The sequence below is a fragment of the Girardinichthys multiradiatus genome, chromosome 5, assembly GCF_021462225.1.
Source record: "Girardinichthys multiradiatus isolate DD_20200921_A chromosome 5, DD_fGirMul_XY1, whole genome shotgun sequence".
In the NCBI taxonomy this organism is placed as follows: Eukaryota; Metazoa; Chordata; class Actinopteri; order Cyprinodontiformes; family Goodeidae; genus Girardinichthys; species Girardinichthys multiradiatus.
This window is the reverse complement of record NC_061798.1, coordinates 35,097,369-35,119,623: the sequence shown is the minus strand read 5'-3', so window position 1 is coordinate 35,119,623 and position 22,255 is coordinate 35,097,369. Positions and strand designations below refer to the sequence as shown.

General features: G+C 37.7%; 1 protein-coding gene across 1 annotated transcript; it reads left to right on the top strand.

Annotated features, from left to right (window-relative positions):
* Positions 1 to 2,237: 2,237 nt before the first annotated feature.
* cacng4b (calcium channel, voltage-dependent, gamma subunit 4b) lies at positions 2,238 to 20,549 on the top strand. The gene is made up of 4 exons (XM_047366857.1): positions 2,238 to 2,870; positions 12,260 to 12,343; positions 17,594 to 17,734; positions 18,040 to 20,549. Exons 1-4 carry the CDS (start codon positions 2,648 to 2,650, stop codon positions 18,591 to 18,593), a joined length of 1,002 nt encoding a protein of 333 aa, XP_047222813.1. The 5' UTR covers positions 2,238 to 2,647; the 3' UTR covers positions 18,594 to 20,549.
* Positions 20,550 to 22,255: the final 1,706 nt, after the last annotated feature.

Sequence of the window (22,255 nt, the reverse complement as noted above, 5' to 3'; positions counted from 1 at the left end):
TTAGTCAAGATGGCTTTAAAAACCCATATCAATTCACGGCAGTGCTTTGATACATTTCTTAAATATGCAAAATAAGCCCAAGGACGGTATACTTAGAGAACCAATCACCTTGGGAAATGGCAGGGAAGAAACAGAGGCTAAGATGAAGAGCAACAGCCAGGCTGAAGAACAGCTACACCGCTCTGAGTCAGACAAAAGAGACCTCCAGCAGGACTGTAACACAGCCTATGAATATAGGCTCAGATATCTCAGATTCATGTTGTTTTCAATTGGCAATATGAATATGAGTTGCTGTTTGTGACACTATTTTTCTGTGCAGTTTAGCAATTATCTCTTGAATTCCTTTCAGTATTAATGTTTTTAGAAAACTTTCTTGGCTTTTTTTTCCATTGAGTGTTTATGAGACCAATTTATTTGAGTTCCTCCTAAGAGACTGAAGTAATTTTGGTTCCCTGTAGGCTTGTATTTGCTTTCGTAAAAAATAATTTTTTTTCCACCTGCACATTGTAATCTCCCCACTTTCATCCAGTCCACTGCTTTCAGTAAGCCCTGAATCAATAAATGTAAAAAGCTCAGCATGCTCTGCTTGATCGCATCCAAAATTTGCCACAAAGTTTGTCTCCTGCTTTCTTGAATTCAAATAAATTATTTGAAACTATTGGATTATTTTCAACTTCCGCACTCCCACTGCTCGTTGTTATACGTTTCTCCATCCTCATTTAATATTAATGTTTTGATCAATCTCCCTTCAAGTTGTCTTATACAGTATCCCTTTTTTATTTCAGTGTTTAACATCCTCTCATATTCAAACCCCGACAGAGGCTCTGTACATTCTCTTCACTCTGCCAGGACCAGGAAGTGTCTCAGAGCCTGGGGTCTTATGGAGCTAACAGTGAAAAATGGGACAACGTAACACCCAAACAATTCCTTTGCTTCTCAGCCCTTAAGGAACATCCAGAGACACCCCAACTGCCCACAGCTAGGGCCTACTTGGAAGTAAAGATGTAAAACTTATCTTACATTTTCAACAAAATGATGTTATTTGTTGTTGCCTATGCTGTAGGTATTTTTTTTTATTTAAGAGCTGTGTGGTCTTAGATGGAGGCTCACCCAACTTCAGAGTAGTTTCGATAGATGCAGTAAATAATCAGAGGTAAAACTTATATACTTAATTCTATATACACAGAGTGCTACATTTCAGGTTATAATTTCTGTTAATTTTACAGATAGTAGCTTGTAATTAGTAAAAAACCTAACTAGAAGACATCGTAAGCCTAAAAAAAAAAAGAAAACATAATTGTCAGCCTACTAAAAATACATTTTGGGCTCCTTTTGCAAGAATAAATGAATCAGTGTGTTGTGGTATGGAGTCAATCAGTCTTTGTCTCTACTGAGATGTTAAGGAAGTCCTGTTTGCTTTAACAGTTGCTGGCTAGTCAAACAAAGAGATACCATGTTCATTAAACTAGGCATTGGTAGTTTTGGCAGTGTGAAAGTGTGTGTGTGTGTCAAGTCCTGCTGGAAAATGAAATCAGCATCCCCATTAAGCCTGTCAGCAGAAGGAAGCATGAAGTGCTCTTAAGAATTAGGCCTTCATACAATACTGTGGGCCAACACCAACATATTTCTTGACTTCCCAAACCATCCCAAACCGAGTAGGGAAACTTCACACTAGACTTCAAGTAACTTGATTCTGTGCCTCTCCACTCTTCCTTGAGGCTCTAGGACCTTTATTTCCAAATAAAGTGCAACATTTACCTTTATGTGACCACTGCACAACTGTCCAGTCCTTAGTTCTCCTCAGTTGAGATAATATGCTTCTGATATTGGCTCTGGTTTCACTGTGCCCTAATAGAAGAAATGTGATAGTATTGGATGCAGCTGTCCCTGTTGCTCGTGCACCGTTTTCAACTACAGTACTTCCTTCCACTCAACTTTCCATTAATATATTTGTATATGGCAATGTTCAAAGTGATCTTTGTAAGTTTAAACTCACTGTATAAAAGCCAACCGTAAATCAGATTTTCCACTCTGCATGCAGTAATGTAGACATTTTGAAAAGCTTTTTATGAGATTAGCCGGCAATGCTGCGTAAATTGACTTTCATATTTCTACATATAGTCTTTTTCTTTTTTTTTTTATCTTGCCATACAATCCCTTGGGTCATCACCATTTGAAGCAACATCTCTGTAGGTCTTCACGGTGTTTTCACTCGCTCATTTCCGCTCTCAGTTGGTTGAAGCGCTGGAAGGTGTGGCCTGGATGCACCATCTATTGTGCGCTTTAATGCCAAACAGTAAACTGTGCAGAACGCGTCTCTCCGCCTGGTTAGAGAAGATCTTGTTTTTCTTTTTTTAAAACACGAGTTAATTTACTGATAAAACTTTACAGGTTCATCAAAAGATTTATTTTTTATTTCCACCTGTAGCTGGACTGATCGTCGCCTTCAGCAGATTAAGTAGAAACCTGAACAAATCGCGTCTCGTATAGAACTCCGATTGAAGTTTAAAGGGAAAAAATGACGAGCTAACCGAGAAAGGATCGACTCTTGGTTTAGCAACAGCCAACAGTTTCTGCTTTGGCATCACCCAACTCTCGCTGCGTGCGTAAACCGCTGTGGAGGAGGATGCCCACATTATGAGACGCCATGGCATGGTGTGACCGTGGGGTTCAGACTTTGTTCGCCGTTGTGGGGGCTTTCGCCGCTTTCAGCCTTATGACCATCGCCATCGGCACCGACTACTGGCTCTACTCTCGGGCGTACATCTGCAACGCCACCAATGTCACCACCGACGACACCCAGATGCAAACCAAGAAAGTGAAAGGAGACCTAACCCACTCTGGGCTGTGGAGGATATGTTGTATCGAAGGTAAAAATAAAAACCTTAATAAATAAAAACATTAGGGTTTAAACATTTCTTTCTTTCTTTCTTTCTTTCTTTCTTTCTTTCTTTCTTTCTTTCTTTCTTTCTTTCTTTCTTTCTTTCTTTCTTTCTTTCTTTCTTCGTGGCGATTTTTCTCCTGTTGGCTTTAAGTTTGGAAGAGAAGCGCGTATTATCTCATATGTTCTCTATTGGAAATAACATTATTGCAACTAAACCTGGAAAGTTGTCTGCTCATGCAATAATAATAATAATAATAATAATATATACAAAACTGTATTAGTTATGATAGCCTGAAACAAAATTCCTCCAATAATTGATGGTTATAATTGAACTTATAGAAACAATGATTTTCATGATCAGTCTCTTTCTCTTCAGCAAAAAAACGCAACATTTTCGCCGCCTTGTTTGTTCAAGATAGCTTTGTTGTTTTGTTCTGCAGCATGCATGTAACCCCGAGGAGTTCTGGGGCTGGGCGTTTTGTGTTTGGACAATAGGTCGATACTGTTTTGAAGTTTGCACATTCTCTGACTTATTAATTGGACTGAAGCCAAATCACTGAAATCACTTGATTGATTCTCAAAAGTAACGCCCTGTTTTGTTCATCATTCGGTTGTCTTTTGGCGCTGTCCTTTGTCATCGGTTCTGAAGTCTTCCTTCCCTGTGATTTTGTTTTGCCATTTTACCTCACAAACCAAGTTTTGAGAAAAGTCGAGGCACCAATCCTTCACAAGATAATAGAAAAAAGTAATAAATAAAAAGTGCCAAATGAGGGAAAATAGGAACAAAGGTAAAATGACTGGCAAACAAGAAATAAAATAAAGCAACAATAGTAAAATGTAGGCATCACATACAAAGAAAGAAAAAGAAAAATGCACATCTAAAAGAAATAAAAAGCCATGATGTTATAGAAATGAACTGATAAAATAATCTGTGTTAAATATTGTCTCCTCTTGATTATTTCTGGTCTTAAAAATGCTGAGTGAATGGCCTCTGATGACCCAAGGGGTCTAGATGATTCATACCTGACAAGCAACCCTAAAATGTTATAAAGCTCAAAACCCCATTCAGCGCCTCGCAGACATTGCAGCAACATTTAAAAACCTTGGTAGTAAGACAGTAATAGACATTACATGGTTGTTAGAATTTAGATTCAAATAATAGGTTTCTTGCATGCACTGTGGTCTTTGGCCTCACTGAGTCCAGCTAAGTGCTAATTTCTAACCTTGCATTTCTGGAACCATAATCAGTTACTTTTGTATTTTTGCATGATGCTGGAGTAAATTCTGACCTATTCTCTCATTGATATTATAGACACATGTACCTAATGACAGTAAGCAGGCTGTTGTCATATGTTGACACAAAAATAATAAAAAAAAGTGTAATTTGTGTGTCATCAGCATAAGGTGAGAGATGCTGTAACACTCTATAATCTTTACAAGTGAGCTAAAGACCTGATTTCAAAGTTAAAAATATAGGTAGACCTCATGATGTAATGATACATCTATCCATATCCACAATTTTGATCTAGATATCTCCTCTAGGTTTAGACCAGAAAAACTGTCTGGTCTAAAAGTGGTCTAAGCTTAGGCCTAAAACAAAAAATCTGTAAACTTCATAAAATATCTGTCATTCTGCACCAAAACCAAAAATTAAAAACACCATTTAAAATTAATACCATAAACAAATTTCATCCTTTTATCACTTGTGATGTTACAGTAATAGTATCAATATGGGTGAAAAATAAAAACAATCATGGTGCATGTGATGAGATATTTACATATTCACAGTGTACCGTCTGGATACTAAACAATCAAGCTATACAGGATCTGCAATGACACCAAGACGTTCTCTTGATATTGGAGACAATGTTCGGGTTTTTCCACAAGAAAAATGTCAGTTGTGCGGCAAACATTGTAATTTTCCAAGCAGAACTACACACGGAAGCAGATGATGAACCGAATTTTATTTGAATTTTAAAAACAGTGATGTCATTACAACAATGATGAAAACCTGAATAACATGTGTTAATCGGTCCCGGACTTTTACTATGCGCCTAATTTGTTATTGCCAGCTACTGCTGTTAGAAAAGCACTGACTTGCAATCGTGGGTTCAGAAGTTCAAAACCAGCTACTGTCACTCGGTTTTGCTTTGGGTTTCTTTTGTTGCACTTGTTAATCTTGACAAAACAGGTTTTCATTTAGAACTCTAAAAAGCCTCTAATCTAATAAAACCAATTCTAGATGTTGAGAAAACCTTTACTTTTAAACCAAATATCTTCTAAATTTAGTCTAGGCTTTGTTTAGGTGCATTTTCAACAAAACAGTCTTAGTGGGAAGTTTTGTGGAAATTAAGATACTGAATTAAATTGGTCTGAGAATAAAGCCTTGTGGATGCCCTTATCTAAATTTTGTTTGCTCATATTTATAATCTCAGAAAGAAGTCTAGCCAGTTAGATCTAAACCAATCAAGAAAATTACCGGAGGGTCTCACCAGATTCAGATGCATCATTGTTAAAACATCTGCAGTTTAAAACATTTACCAGTACAGTCAAATGCGGTGGTGTTGTTGAAATACCTGACGGTAAACCATTGGAGCTTTAAACTTTTTTATTAAAAATGAGTACATTTCTTAATAATCTAGCTTTTCAATGATTTTTACCAAAAATGCTAGAATAGGTATGAACCTTCCACATTAGGGTTTAAAAGGGGTTGGATCACTTCAACAGTTGCAACGGTTCAAGAAAACAGTTTATACAAACTTCTTTGGTTTCTAATTTTCACATCAGAGTAAAGAATGATCAGCTTAGAGGTTTGCATTTCATGTATTTAGCATCTGTCACTTATTGAGAGTTGACAGTGTTGTGTCTCTTGAGGTCTACGTGAAGAGGCAAAACTTTCCCAGACATTTAATCTCATATGCTCATGAATATAGTTATTATAGAGAACTCATACTCCCGGCTCTAAGTCTGTACGATTATGACTCATCCTGGAATTTCATGTGGAAAAAAATGCAATGCTACTTACAGATTTCATGTAATGTTAATCAGAAGACACATCCCCCTTTCCTTGTGCTTTGTAAGAAGCTGCAACAGCTTTGGAATAGATTCCAGAGTGTTCTTAAACATCACATGCTGCTCCCAACCAGCTCTTAACGCTGAAGGGGGGGGGGGGGGCAACCACCTTTTCATTGGACTGCAGCCATGTTATTAATATAAACAAATTAAAACCCTCTTTCACTTTCTGCAGCAGTCTTTCTGTGGTTTTTCTTTGTGTCTTAGTGGATTTCCCTGCCTTTAGGCAATTTAAAGCCTTTACTAGTTATACTGGGTGAAATGAGCATCATAAATAATGGGTAAGCCTCAGGAGATGCTGCCTGACTTTTATAGAAGAAATCATACAAACACCACGTCTTGTAGAGCAAGCTGGAGGCTTGATGTAGATACACACTTGTGGAAAATTAGCTCTTTGAAAAAGCTAAAGAAAGAACTGCAATGTAGCAACTCATGCTGAAATAAGTGCAAGATCTCTCACTTAAGGAGTGGACCCGTCCTTTCTGAGCATGCTCAGCAGTAACTACAAGATATGAAATCTTTTAAGCAAATATTACGTCTGATATCACACAGTCAAATCCAGATGATTGGCAGATCCCTACATTATTGGCTGTGGATGAATCTTTAGCTTTAATGGAGCATCAGAGATTGTGTGTGCGTTAGGCTGGTGAATGCATCAGAAAGATGTCAAACGCGTTCTCTGAGGAGCGCCAATAGAAATGTGATTCTGGCTTGCTGGGGGGAGGTTGCTATGGCGAAGCTATGCTGAGTAATAAAAGATGGTTTCTGGTCTCTCAGACAAATAGCCCCTGGGGAGACACCTCCCCCAGTGAGCTCGCTCTGTTTCTCTCTTCACAATTGTTCGTTCTGCTATGATACTCCCAATTATTTCCTCATTGGCCTTCTGTGCACATCTATATTCCTAAATGCCATCTTTTAATAATAATAATAATAATCATCTTTATTGGCCATTGCATATTACAACAAAATTTGTCCTCTGCTCTGCATTTAACCCATCCCTTATAGGGAGCAGTGGACTACCAATGGGCGGCACCCAGGGAGCATTCTAGGGATAAGGGTCTTGCTCAGGGACCCAGAGTAGCAATCTGTGGGATACGAACCTGGCCCCTTGTGTCTTTACCAGAACACAAACCTCCTGTTCTAACCACTAGGCCACCAATCCCCTTTCTTTTTTTCTGTTCTTTTACTTTACAGGCATTCCTTTTTTCCATTTATGGATAATACAATTAATTAATTAATTTTTTTTGTGTTAGTTAACTGGCTTTCATTCTGCTTTTACCGTTCTCCATATGTTAGCATATCTAAACCAATTTTTATGTGAATCCTAACATAAAAAAATTATGTGCATTTTGTGAAACATGAAGTCTTATTATGTCAATGAAGTACAGTTAAAACTCTAAAATAAAATAAAAAATCTTAACAAATGTGTAAAAATGCACATAAATATAAAAATAAGTTAATTTAGTTAAATTATACAGATTCCAATTCAAATGGATACAATCTAATTCATCCAAGTTATTAAACAATGCAGTCAAATTCAGTTTATAATTCAAACTGGTTAAAAAGTTTCTAAGGAAACCCAGCAGATTGCATTGAGTTATTGACTTGCAATGTTCCTACCTCCTGAATGAGCAAGTAGCAACAGTGGGCTGTTGCTGCATTGTGTCGTTGACGTTGCAGCAATCCCTCATACTGAGCATGCATTTAACAATAGTGGAAAGGAAAACTCCCCTTTAACTCGAAGAAACCTCCAGCAGAACATGGCTGAGAATGAGCGGCCATCTGCTACAACAGCCTAGGGGTTTGAGAAGACAGAGCATACACACAAAAAGAACACAGAAGCATTCATCCATTCTATGTTGCAGAAAAGGTAAAAGTTAATGGTAGTGGAAGTTCCTTTAGTGGCTTCATCTTGGAGAGAAAGACAGCAAAGCAGAAAAATTCTGAGCCAGTTTTTAAGTCTACATGATGAAATAGAGCACATGCAGTTAGTTGCAATAAATCTCAGCCAATAGCTATGAATGAGAAACAGGGTTAAACACTGAAAGACAGGGCCAAGTGTATCATCTATAATAACAGCCTATATAGCTGTTGGCAGCTGTAACTCAGCCGATACCCCCTAGGAAGGGGTCACAGAGAAGGCTAGATGTTGCTTCCATGAAGAGAAAAAACACGGAGAGAATAAAAAGTTAAAATGTGAAATAATAGAAAATAATGCAAAATTGGGGAGTAGTAGGAGAATGTGAGTGAGGGAAAGTGGTCATTATGTCCACCAACAGTCTATGGCAGCATAACTACAGAAATAGTTCAGGATAACCTAAGCCACTTGGACTATAAGCTTTATCAAAAAGGAACATTTTAAGTCTAGTCTTAAAAGTAGACAGGTTGTCTGGCTCATGGAATAAACCTGGGAGTTGGTTCCACAGGAGAGGAGCCTTACTGCCTCCCATTCTCCCACCAGAGAGGGAAGTGCTCTGTTGGGACATATGGAACAACCAAATTTCTGATTTAAGAGCTTTATATATGAGAAAAAGAATTTTAAAATAAATTCTATATTTATTAGTTGGGCAATGAAGGGAAGCTAAAATAGGAGAATATGATGTTTTTAATTTTTATCAGAATTCTTGCCGCATTTTTTGTACTTTCTTAAGTCAAAACTGTACACGTGCTAAGATCACTTCTAAGATTACTATGCCTTTAAGCAATTTGGGAAAGTCCAGATAGTGATCTTATAGCTCTGTAAGGTTTTGGAAAGAAATCGGCCAAGATATCAGGAGAATTCTGGACCTCCATAAGTCTTGTTCAAAGCCATAGTTAAGTTGGAAAACGCACTCAGGGACAAAGACTCACACTATTTAGACATGTTCTGTGGGTCTAATGAAACTAACATTGACGTTTGTGTTCATTATGACCATTGTTACATTTGGAGGAAAATGATTGAAGCTCGTAAGCCTGAGAACTCCTGCTGTGAAGTATATTGGTGGCAGCATCATGTTGTGTTGGTGTTTTGGAGTGGCCATCACAAAGCCTTGATCTTAGTGCCATAGAAAATTTGTGGTCAGAACTAAAAAAGGTGTGTATGAACAAGGTAGCCTAATCATCAGAACGATCAGTTCTGTCAAAATAAATAAATAAAATAAATATAAAATCCAACAATGCTGCCAGTAGTTTACAAAGTTACTGAACTTTGTTAACTACTGGCTTTACATAAATAAATTAATAGAATAGAATAGAATAAAATGGAATAGAATAGAAATATCCTGTATTGTCTCTCAGTGGAGAAATTCAAGTGTACCAGCAGAAAGGTGACAAACATATGGAAGCATGCAGATTCACACAGAGGTAAAATATAATAATAAAAACAATGAAATAAGAGTCTTTACAGCAAAGGTAAGTTTACAACATAAGAAAAAATGCTGTACAGTTATTAAAAATAGCCTACTCAGGTTCAAAACAAATATGCAACAGAGTAGGATAATTAAAATATGTTCAAACTGTGCTTGTATTTATGATACTCCCCCACTACAGTTGCATGTTTATTGGGACAAAGGGTGCAAAGGTTATAGAGTGCTACTAGGTCAAGTAAGTTATTCTTTGCTGTGGCATCACATCTTGTAATACTTTGTTGCCAAACCAACTTGGGTTAAAAATTGAGAGGCTATACAGTCCTCAATGCAGTTGTCCCCGGTTCAATTTCTGGCCCCAGGCCATTCAGTCTTCACCCTTTCTCTGTCTGCCCTTATTCCTGTCCAGCTACTAATGAATTAAGGCCATTAGTGCCATGAAAAACCTTTAAAATAAAAATCAATTGTCTATGCACAATCTATGAGTGCCTCAAGTGGCCAGGTATTTATAAACTGAATTAATAAAAAAATAGGTTCAACTGCCCTGCAGTCACAGCAACCTAAAGTAACATGTTAAGGTGAGTGAATCTTCATCAGTAAAGGCAGATCAGCTGCATATCGTACCATATGATTAGGTAATATTCTTCTTGGGTCATGGCCATGACATTTGCATAGAATCTGTTTAAATTCTGTACCAGAAGCTGATACCCAATGCCTCAAAATCTTTGCATATGTCCAAAATGTGTCACTGCCTAGCTCAGTTGGAGATTATTTATGCTACAGTATACATTCGTATGAAGGTTATGCTGGATAGTTATTTACTGAAACTGTTTTTACACCATTGATATGCAAGGCAGTTATAACAGCTTGACAGGGTGTAATGCAACATTCAGTTCACCTTGGCCCTCAGAGCTGGCATTTACACATAACTGTGCCCCAATTACTAACTGATTAAGCTGTGGAATTGGCTAATTGTTTTCTTTTATGACCAGTCTAACTACTATTAGAAATACAAGCATGTAGCAATGCATGTCTCAGCAATTTATGTAATTAAGTGCAACTAGACTTTGTGGTGTGAGAGGTTTCACAGCATTGTGTTGACTCCATTTAGTTAGATACAAGCTAGAGGTTTTAATAAACAGTTTATCACTGCAGATATTAACAGTTTTGAACATAGGACTCCCAAATGTAATTCGTGATTAGTGGAGAAAAGCTTTGTTTGATTTTAGGTCAGATTATTCCAGTTCTGACTTGGAAAAATTCAGTGAAACTTTCTTATTACCGGTACATGAGTCACACCTAATGTAGTACAGCTGTGAAAATATACTGTGTCTTTGTGTCAATAAATTTAACGTGTTTCCCTGGCTTTCAAAGTGGGAACTGGAAGTTGGTTGAGATAAATGTGATGTCAATTCTGGATCTGGGTTTCAAATGATGAATTACATAAAATGCAAGAAAAATCCCTGATCATTTAAGCATGTCATTTATGCTTTTCAGCTGGAAACTCAGAAACTCCAACTTAAAAGTTTTAAAGGAATGCAGCATAAATTTATTAACAGGAATACCAGATGCAGCATGGCATGTTAATATACAGTGATTAAGCATCTGTGTTAATTTAAGGTGTGTGCTACGGGCATACGATTTAAAAAGGAAGTTGGAGGAAATATAAAGAGGAAAGCAATCCAAAACATGTCAGGGAAGTGCGTGTTTGAGGCATGCTGTGAAAAAGACAAGATGACTGTTGAAAGAAACCAAAAGACTGAGCTCAAGATAGGGGAGCAAACAGTCTGAGCCTGTTTCATCACTTAATCCCCGAATTTCTTTAATTTTCTATCCCTGCTGTCTCAGACGTCAGCCACAAAAATGTTAATTTCACAGAGGAATATCACTTTCAAAAAATAAGTAGTACAGGGAATAATAACACAACATAAAGCTTCTTAGTGACCAACATTATTAACTCATTAGGTCATATATCTATCAGTATTTTGGTGATTGCATGTCTTCACATACCAAAATGTGTCAACTATCAAAGTTACCTGTGAGACCGTAAAACGCTATGAAGTCACAGGAAACAGTAAGGTAATCAGACAGAACGAAAATAAACAGTGAGTGCAGCTAATCAGCTAGTGCTCACACTAATGTCAAGTTTTAAGCATCAACAGAGCTTGCTAGCAACCAGCCTAACATTGTGTAAGCCTGCTCAAAAAATCTTAGATTTTAGTACAAAAAAATTGTTTTAGAACAATACATTTAATGAGGCAAAACTACCAGAGAGCCAGGACTTATGAGGAGTAGCAGGCATGGCATGATGGTCTAAATTTAAGGTGAATAGCCCATTTATTGTGCTATACCTCCCAACTGAAAAAGCATAAGATTATTTTAACACCAAATGTATGAAACTTTGAATGGTATATTGGGAATTTTCTTCTCCTAGAGGAGAAATTGAGAGTAAACATGGAGTTATTTTCTGTTAAAGTTTGATTTCCTTTAAGCCTGTTTGGTCTTCTTTTTGGTGCATTTCAGGTTTTGGTACTTATTAATACATCCATATATATGAGACCTATTCCACTAATGCGCCAATATATTGTTGTAAAAGTAATTAAGGCTCTAAAGCCGCTAACAGCAAAATAAAGACAGAAATGTCAGAATGTGGCAGGAAAACGCCTGTCAGAATTTAAATTCAAAGTCTAATTGTTCAATATTTATAATCCTCCAATGTTTTATTCTCTTAAAAATATGGAGAAATGTTTTGAATAGAAGGTGCCTTGGGGCATTGGGAGAGCAGAGATTTTAAATGTTTTATATCCACACCGGCCTTTTCTGCTATGATTTCCAATGTGGTTGAAAGGGGAACAGCTCATTTGTACCCGAGATATTTTTCCTTTAATTGTTGCCATTTTTCTCACACGTGCACTGATTCCTATTTCACAATCTTATCTTGCTTTTGGCTTCTTCACAGGTATCAACAAGGGAAGCTGCTTTCGGATCAATCACTTTCCAGAGGATAATGACTACGATACAGACAGCTCAGAGTACATCTTACGTAAGTCAGGGCAACCGTTTCATCTTCAAACGCTCCAGCTTTTAATCCAATCTTTTTTTTCCCCTTCTGTGATGATGGAGTTATCACAAGAGTACTTAATGTGTCATGACATTTCTATTCGCCCAATAAAAACCTGATGTCATGACAGTAACAGCAGCTTTGCTAGAAAATGAAGCATTGAGTGGTGAGCAACAGGGCTTGTCTAAAACGGAGTAGGCTTATCCATGAATGTAGCTCCAAAATGTAATTTTCATAAAAAAAGATCTTGTAGATTTAGTTTCATACATTCATGTGAAAAACAGTCTGGAGATCCCTTTAAACTACAAGAATAAACCTTGGTTTACTCTTTAAGAAGAGTATAAAATGATATAATCGAAAATATGATTTCTAGCAGAGAAAAAAAAAAGTCTTGGGCTATGGTTTGGCCCAGGACTTTCCATTCCTCATTTTCAGCCAGTCTTTAGTTTACTCACTGGTGTCTTTTGGCTCATTGTCACGTTGCAGGGTCTAGTTGTGCTTCAGCTTGAATTGTTTTTTTACAGATGGTCTCACACTTTTATGAACAACCCTCTTTTAGATGATAGAATTCATAAAGGTGAGCTGGCAAGGTCCTAATGCAGCAAAGCACTTACTCCTTTATGCTAAACAGTTGATATTAGCTTCTTTTCTGCTAATGTCTGCTTTCTGGTGTCAAGATAATTCAATTTTAGATTCACCTCTGCAAAGAACATTATTCCAAAAGTCCTGGGGCCTCATGTACGAAGCGTACTTGCACACATAAATCTTGCGTCGCAATGTTTTACGCACGGCTTGGCATGTACTAAAATGAATGTTGCATGAAAGTGTGTGTAAATCCACGCAAACTTTTGACCTGCCATGAAAATTTGCAGAACCCACACAAACCTTTTTAATCGACAGTACTAAACTACAGAAAACTAACACTCACCTAAATACACTGCAATATGACTCCATTCAGTTTTATTTTAATCATGGCGCATCAAACCTGATGTTTTTCTTGAGCTTTTATGGTTTAAACCAGAGCGATGAAACTGAATCACATTTAGCCTCATAAAATAACGTAATGCACCTCAGAAAATGATGGAGACAACCTCAATCTGATGTAAACTGTGAAACTTCCTCTGCTTTTGTCACCTGTAGATGGAAATGCTCATCGGTCTGTGCGCTGAGGAGCACAAAATCCATGTGAATCATCTAAGGGGCAATTCCTTCTCACTGGGAAAAAAAACAGTATTGGATAAGCAGATTAATTCCTAACAAGTCAGGTTTGATGATTCCTAAGGTGGACAAGCAGCAGACAATCCCACATGTTCATAAATAGCTGCGCAAAGTTGCGCATTATTGTGGAATGATGGCAGCTTTGGCACAGCTGGAGGACATCACCAATAGAAGAGGTTGGAGGGAGCATTTTTTTCAGAGATTGTACTGACCTGCTGGTACATGATGATGCATGGCTTATCAGTTGCTTTAGATTTCCCGGGGCAATTATTTTGGAGCTCTGCACGGAGCTGGCCTCAGTGTTGCAGAGGAAAACCAGGAGGAACCGTGCATCGCCGGTGCCAGTTCAAGTTCTCACTACACTGCAGTCTTTTACCGGAGCATTTCAGAGGGAGCTGACTGACAGGTTGGGTATTTAACAGTCATCCCTGACCCGGGCCATGCCAGCTATATGGGACGGCCTCATCTGTATGTTGGTCTGATATATAACATTCCCCTAAACTGTGGCTCTCATTTGCAGCGAGGAGATGATTTCTGAATGTAATCGAAGCAATGGACTGCACTCATACTGCCATAAGAGCACCAGCTCTGACTGAAAATGCTTTTATGAATAGAAATTTAATTCAATATATGTCCAACCTATTTGTGATGTGCAAATGCAGTGGCACAATGGCCTCCTCAACTCCTGATTCCTTTATACTCTGAAAAAATGTATTGTTATAATTAATCTCATAATAGTTAGTGTGTTGGAAAACCTCCGTGCGCGATGGCTGACTTCTAGGTAATTTTTTTATGTGATGTCCTGAATGGTTGTAAAGATTTGAACTACTTCACATAGTGTGTGTGGTGACAGTCTTCCTAATAGAAATAAAAGAGGCATATTCACATCATTATGATGATCAACATTGAGCTATGAATGAGCTCAGCGCAGCAGCTAGACAGCACCGTTTGGTTTAGATACACGTATTGTGGAAATAAATGGGTTCAAGCTGACAAACGTTTGATTTTCAAACAGGTTTGAGTCGCTGATGTCAAATAGGTGTTGGTTTGCTGTAACTGACTACAAACATCCCTCATGGTGTGTAGACAGTCTCTCTTGTTTTTCTGCTGAAAGGAACCGGTTCTTTGACTGTGTGACGGAGCAGTGCTGTCCCTTCCGTTGATTGAACGCACACACCTGTTCACACCCACACATCGCAATGCATGTGCCTACACACCCATTCAACTACATGTCCCTCGCAGTATATGACAGCTACAGCTGTTGTCCGGGTGCCTGTGGCAGCTTGAGTAAAAGTGGGCGTAACGCTTCGTCCTGTTTATAAAGGAAGTCGGTACTCTTCCGCCAGAAAATTTAATGGTAGATTATTTTTAACTAAAGAAAACCAAGAGCTTCAGAATGAAAGCAAGAAGTTAATATTGATTGTTTTTGGGGTCATTAATGTTTTGGTTTTTCTGCATAGTAAAATAAATGATTAATTGTTGGCTGATCTGATTGTGGGGTGGGGCTTAGGGTTTATAAGAAGAGTTTGTGGCTCTGCTGGTGTCAGTCTGGCCTGGTTACAGAGGAGGAGGTAATGTTGATGGACAGCACTAAGAGAAAGATAAGGAGTTGTAAATATTATGTATATATCAAGTTTTTCTTCTCATTTTTTCTGCTACTCTGCATTTCAGTTTTGGGAGATGTGTAAATAAAAAGCTCAACCTTCAGATGCTGACATGCCCTCCGTGATTTTTTCCACTTTTTGGAGTCAAGTTGATGGTGTCCAGGCCCACCACATGGGCAACTAGAAGGAACCCACGACAGACTGTCACAACACCGTTGCCATGGTTATTTGGACAGGTGGTGGGTGACTTCCGGCTATTTATGCTACTTTGCGGATGTATTTAGGGACGCGGACTGGGCAGTCCAAGTACCACGTGCAGCTACGTCAAATCCGCCACAAATTGGGTTGTATGAAGGCTATGTGGGCGGTGAAATGTCTACATGCAGTTTATGCATGCAGTACATCTGAATGTTTTTGTGCGCTGCAATTGTCAGAATTTCTCCCTACCGCAAACTTTTAGCGTGAAAACTGTGCACTCTTTTGTACATGAGACCCCTGATCTTTATTTATGTTCCTTTCGGCAAACCTGATTTTGAGCCTTATTTTCCTGTTTTTCTTAGAGAGCAATGTCTTCCTCCAAGCACACTTCCCATGGAAGTTTAACTTGTGCAGTCTTTTTCTGATTGTACACGCATGCTCTTTCACATAATGGTTGCCAGAGTCACCTGTAGTTCCCAAGATGACATTTTAGGGTTTTCGGTGACTTATTCTAGGTATGTGCTATCTGCTCTTGTGGAGACCTTGTAGGGCAAACCTCATTTCCAATATGGAGTAGCTAATCATGTTCTAAACATGTGCACGTGATGTGATACAAATGTGATTTTTGGCATTTAAGCGAGAATAAATGTAGGAGTTTTAAAATTTGTTTCCACTATTATTAAAATTATTTAAGCAGGCACCTGCTAAGACCTGCAGTGGAATGAGAAGATGGGAAGAAGACACAAAAAAACACATACACTTTTCCAGGGTTACTTTTACAGGAAAGAAAAACAAGGAGAGTTACTGAGTTAATGGCAGCAATCAATGAATTTGTCCCAGAAAAAGATACAGCGAAAAACATAAGCACTGAATAAGACCTATCTTCAATGATAAGAAGAAAAAAAAACTGCTGTAGCCCCATCAATAGATAAATGGGGAGTAGTAGGAGAAAATAGCACAGTGAGAAAAACGTATCTGTATTTTCCTCAGCTACCTAGTATAGCAGCATCACTGCAAAGACAATTCCAGGTACCCTCATCCACTCTTTTCTCAAAAAGGAAGGTTTTAGCTTAAAAGTATACATCATTATCACTTAGAAATGAAAAGATCACATTGTCTATTTATTTTTATGTCTAACAGTTTTATAGGTGTGGTATCAGTGCATATAGTCTGAATCCTATTTGATTTATCAGCCAATATAGAGTGGCTATCAGTAGTGCACAATTCACTGTAAAATGCCAGGTTTTTTGATGCAAATAGAAAATGACACCTTTAATTTTACACATTTATCTTGTCCACTGAAAAACAACTACTATACAAAAATACATTGTTGAAGTTCCTATTGATTCAATTTAAGCTTTCAGTCTTGACTTCACACACACCTTATATTTTAGTGTATCTGACTCAGCTAAAAGGTAATGTCCAGTTGTCCCAGCAGAATTGTCAATACATTTGCATCATTTAGTTTTTTGTTATTAGTACTTTTATTCATTTCAGCTACATGTTGGTAAATCTCATCAAGACATGTAGTCTCATGTTTGAGAGCAACTTGTATAAACTTGCAACATTGCAACATGTTACAATTGAAGTCTGCAGACAAGTCAACAGGACAAAAACTGGATATTTCTCCAAAAATAGACAGAATTACATGATGGATGATCTTGTGTTCTTCATGTGTCCAGACTAAGGAGTGAGGTTTTCCAGACAGAAAACGTTGTTGATAGCATTGTTCTCAAGATGGATGAAATTATGAACAGTTCTAAATGGTAATTTGAGTGAATTTTAGAAAGCTGAAGATCAAGAAGAATAAATTTTTTTAGGTATCACAGTGAATCATAGAAGACATCAAAATCAACAAAAGATATTTAAAGGTTTGGAATGGCATCTGAAATTAAATCTAACAAAAAATAATCTGTAGGATCACTTGCAGAGGACCGTAAAAATGTCCCACAATCTCAAACATTTGAAGGACTTTTGCAAGGCACAGAGGGAGACAGAATGCTAAAAAAGGGGTTTGCACACTTATGCAACAAGGTTATTGCATCTTTGTTTATGTTTTTAAGTTGAAGTTTACAGTATACATCCCAAAAACCTTACATTTTAACAGGTGTGTTTACACTTCTGACAAGCACTGTGTATGTGCTCATGATATTATCCATGTAATGAACTAATATTGTCCATTAATATTATAAATTGCTATGTTGTTTCACAGGTATAGTGCGTGCCTCAAGCCTGTTTCCAATTCTCAGCACTGTCCTCCTGATGTTTGGTGGCTTGTGTGTCGGGGTTGGACGTTTATACAGCAGAAAAAACAACATCCTGCTCACTGCAGGCATCATGTTTGTGGCTGCAGGTAGGACAAGGCTGACAGCCAGCAACACATAAATACACAAACTTGGATGATTGGATGAATAAATGTGTTACACCCAGATCACTACTGAAAAAAGTAAGCGAACAGATTTTTTTGTGATTCTTGTAGATATCATACAGAACATGAGAAAGACCTGTCTTCTTTACACCCACATAGTGTTGTTACAACAGAACACAATAGAATTTATAGATCATGTCATAATCTGAAGGCAGAGTTTCTTTTTTTTTTAGCTTTTACCAACTACCATCCAGCCCTGTGCTTTCCTTTTGTTTGTACTCTTTCTACAGGCCTAAGCAACATCATTGGCATAATTGTTTACATCTCCAGCAATGCTGGGGATCCCAGTGACAAGAAAGACGAGGACAAGAAGAACCAGTACAATTATGGTTGGTCCTTTTACTTTGGTGCCCTCTCCTTCATCGTGGCTGAGTCAGTGGGCGTTCTGGCAGTCAACATATACATTGAAAAAAACAAGGAGACACGCTTCCGTGGCAAACGAGACTTCATCAAAACCACCTCATCCTCCTCGCCATACTCTCGCATACCAAGTTACCGCTACAGACGGAGGCGTTCGCGCTCCAGTTCAAGATCAACAGACCCATCCCGTGAGCCTTCCCCTGTGGGAATTAAGATCAGCAGTGGACCTGGAGGGGGAGGGCTTGAGATGGGTCTGCCAATGGGGGACATATCCATGTACGCTCTCAGGAGAGACCCTCTGAAGGCTCGAAGTGGACCTGCAGGGCCATATAGTCCTGAGAGGGACACTGGGTTTTTACAAGTGCACAACTGCTTCCAGAAAGATGTGAAAAATGGGGCAAACCGGAGGACAACTCCTGTATAAGATCTGGAGTGCATTGCTGTGTTAAGCAGTGAGCTTTGTGGAGCACATGAAAGGTGCAGATGTCAAGAAACAACAGTTTGCCACATGGTTGTTCAGGCAGTTGCACTGTTGAAAGGTCATAGCTGTTTTTCTCATAACGCCTCTAAGATAGAGATGGGACAATTTCCATTCCAAGAACAGAAGTAAGTTTACAAAAACTATGTTTTATTTCAGAAATATCACATTTAAATAGTGGTTGCAGATAGATGTAGCATTGTTTCATGAGAGTAATTTTAAAATATTCTTAGTATTGTTTGAAAAGACGACTTTTGCTTTCACGTGGGGCTTGAAGAATGTTGTATTTGTGCGGATATTCTTTGAAGGTTATTAATTCATGGAAAAAGGAAGACCTTTTCATATTTCATTCGCATTTTGATTTAGATTCAAAGCATTAAAATATTTTTTGCGATTTTGTTGTGAAATACTGTTTTGGAAATTAACCCATTTCACTGTTAGAATTAATATTATTTGTCTCCAATAATTGGTTTGGTGATATTATGTGATTTTTGTTATCAAATACATATTATACTGAAGTTTATAACTTAACACAGACGGTGCTAATTTATTTTCTTAGATCTACGTTTTAAATGCTTTCATTGTATCTCATTAATTTTTATCATGCTTGAACATCAGTCAGTGATCAACATGTGCATAATACGTGTGTGGGAGTATGTGTTTGTATGTTTTGTGGCTCAAACACAATATAACTAAATGAAACTATGATATTGTGTAAAAAATGTAAGTGAAAAAACTCACAGTAATGACATGTACATTCCAATACACTGTGCAGATGATCAGTGTAAACTGTGTAAACTAAAGACTGCCTGTGTAATTTGCTCTCAATGTGCTCAGGGATGATGTATGGAACAAGTGAGTTCCTTATGTAAGCCAGACAGACTGTTACAATTGGTATGTGTAAAAAGACAAATTCAAGGTCATGCTTTAGTGTTAACAAATGAAAAGATATTTTGTTTTGTTTTTCAAATGGGATTGTGGAGATTATTTATAGGTAACAAGTGTCTTACTTGCAGTAGAGATTGGAGAATAAAGTTGAGATTCCCTTGTTGGAGTCAAGCTAGTGGCTATTAAGAGCAGGATCCATTCAAGAGCAAATCTCTGTTATCTAAGAAAAAGCTCACAGCCAAAACATTGTTTAGTTGTTATATCATATAAACTGGATTGAGTGGATCAAACATAGAGCTCCGTATTTGAAAAATTACTTTTGTTATGCTGAAACACTCGTTTCCGCAGATCTCTTTGGCTTTCTGTCTAGAAATGTATCTTTATCTTAAAGTTACTGGAAGTACACTGTGCTCCACCCCTCAACATGAAAGGTCTGTGATGCATTTAGGCTTTGCCCCAAGCCTCCCCTAAAGTCTAAAATGTTATAAATTCACTCTGTGAGTGTGAAGTATTTAGCACTGTAAAGGCATGAAATATTGACACCATCCTAAGGGAAAATTTGTTACTGCTTTCATGAGGATTATATATAAACTGGCCTGTTAAAATAAACACTGTGCGAGTTAAATTGACACCTCAGATTTTGCAGTGTAGTATTGTTCCAAGTACTTGGAAATCTTTGAGATTTCTGTTATAACTGCTCGTGGAAATATGTTATCCTTGATATAAATAGGCATTATCTAGAATCCCCAATGAGAATTTGTTTGCCTGATTCACCAAAGCGGGATAACACTGACTGCTGCACATTTACACAACATCACTTAATGAAAACTATCCGTCCCTTTAACTGGATTATTTTCTACAGTCACTGCCTTTGTGAAAAGAGAGGTTTTGTATGGTAGCAGTTTTTTTTCTTATGTTGCAATGAGTTGCACAGGTTGACAGATGTTCACTGTATGGATTTTAAAGAGCTAGAGCAAATGAACCATCAATAAATTTTTTTTGGGTCATTATGGAGTGATGTGTCATATTTTGCAATTGTTGCATGATACTGTAAACACCAATGGATTTCCAATTCAGAAAATCTGTAAACATTTTAGAAAACAAAGTAGCAAACAGATAAAACTGCATAAATTATCGTAATTTCATTAACAAGGTGGATAAAAAGCAGTTTGGTGTTTCAGTCTCAGACTTTCAAAAAATTGCTAGAGTTTGCCAATTACAACAGAACAATAAACTGTACTTAAACATAAATCCATCCACGGTCACCTGTCTGATGCTGGAGGTCCCTTTATCTGCTATTTTCTACTAGCCAAAGCCTCATAAAATTATCGTTTTGTAAATAAAAGACAGAATTTTCTTTTGCTGCCGCCATTGTCTCATGTCTAGTTGTTGTTCTCTGACTCTTCCCTTTCCATCAGTATGTTTGAGTGACCTTTGCGCCGCACGTCTAAGGTGCCTGGGGTGTGACTTTGATTGACCGGTATCATGAATTAATCAAACTGGATGAACAATGATGCAAAAAGTGTTGATTTGCCAAAAAATCAACCACTGAAACATACGTATTTAGGTGTACACAAGAAATTATAAACAAAATTATAATAAACCCAATGGAATGTAAATGCTGGAAAATCAAAAGCCAGACACATTTTATGAGTAAACAGATTAAACAGATGTAATAATCACTTTTCATTGTATAATTTGTGTTTACTGTGTCCTTACTTTTTTTCATGCAATTTAGACGCTTGTTAATAGGGAACACCCTAGGGCACCCCCAAATAGGGTAGGCCCCCTGCTCAAAATAAAGTGCAAATAACTTTATATATTATGGAAATACAGTTTAGTAGCAATTGGGAAATTAACAGCCTGTGTTTATTTTATCACACAATTTTAGGATCGTGAACTTTGGTGAAGTCAATAAAACCGAAATAAACGAAATAAATGATTTCCACATTGGGATCATACGCTGGCCGGGGGGTGAAAAACACTTTTACAAGTACCGAAACAAATTTACATTTCAGAAAACAAATTTACATTTCAGAAAACAAATTTACATTTCAGGAAACACTTTTACATTTCAGAAAACAATTTAACAAGATGCGAAACAAATTTACATTTCAGAAAACAAATTTACATTTCAGAAAACAAATTTACATTTCAGAAAACACTTTTACATTTCAGAAAACAAATTTACATTTCAGAAACAAAATTTACATTTCAGAAAACACTTTTACATTTCAGAAAATCAACCGGAAAGGGAATGTACCAACGCTCAGGGGCTGCATCCTTCGAAGGCCGTATTCGTTGGCCGATTACGTTACAGCGCGGCGACGAAGGCTGTCCCAATTCATGAATCATGACTCCCTCAAATGCGGCCGACAAATGTGTCCTTCTTTTGCCCGATTTGAAGGATGGGTCGTGAGAATCCTTCGCGGCCCATCATTTCCCATCATTCATTGCGGGTCGAAGCGGATTGGTCAAGCAGGGGAAGCCATGGCGGACCATAGCAACAAAAGCTGTGAGTAAATTGTGCAAAATTACACTTTCTGTGAGACAAATTAACTTCTACAATGTTTTTAGTGCGGGAATATAACTATGTAGACGTGAAATATCTGCTTGATTTATCTAGACATCGCTTAATTTCAAACGTGCTCCGACGTGTTCGGGGTTTTCCGCTCCCACCGTAGTAACCGGCTCGCCTCGCCAGCCCTACCAGCGAGCCC

Coding starts and splice junctions, on each gene's coding strand:
- cacng4b (XM_047366857.1), top strand. CDS start 2,648: ATGGCATGGTGTGACCGTGGGGTTCAGACTTTGTTCGCCGTTGTGGGG. Junction 12,344..17,593: donor CAGCTCAGAGTACATCTTAC/GTAAGTCAGGGC, acceptor GTTGTTTCACAG/GTATAGTGCGTGCCTCAAGC. Junction 17,735..18,039: donor CATCATGTTTGTGGCTGCAG/GTAGGACAAGGC, acceptor CTCTTTCTACAG/GCCTAAGCAACATCATTGGC.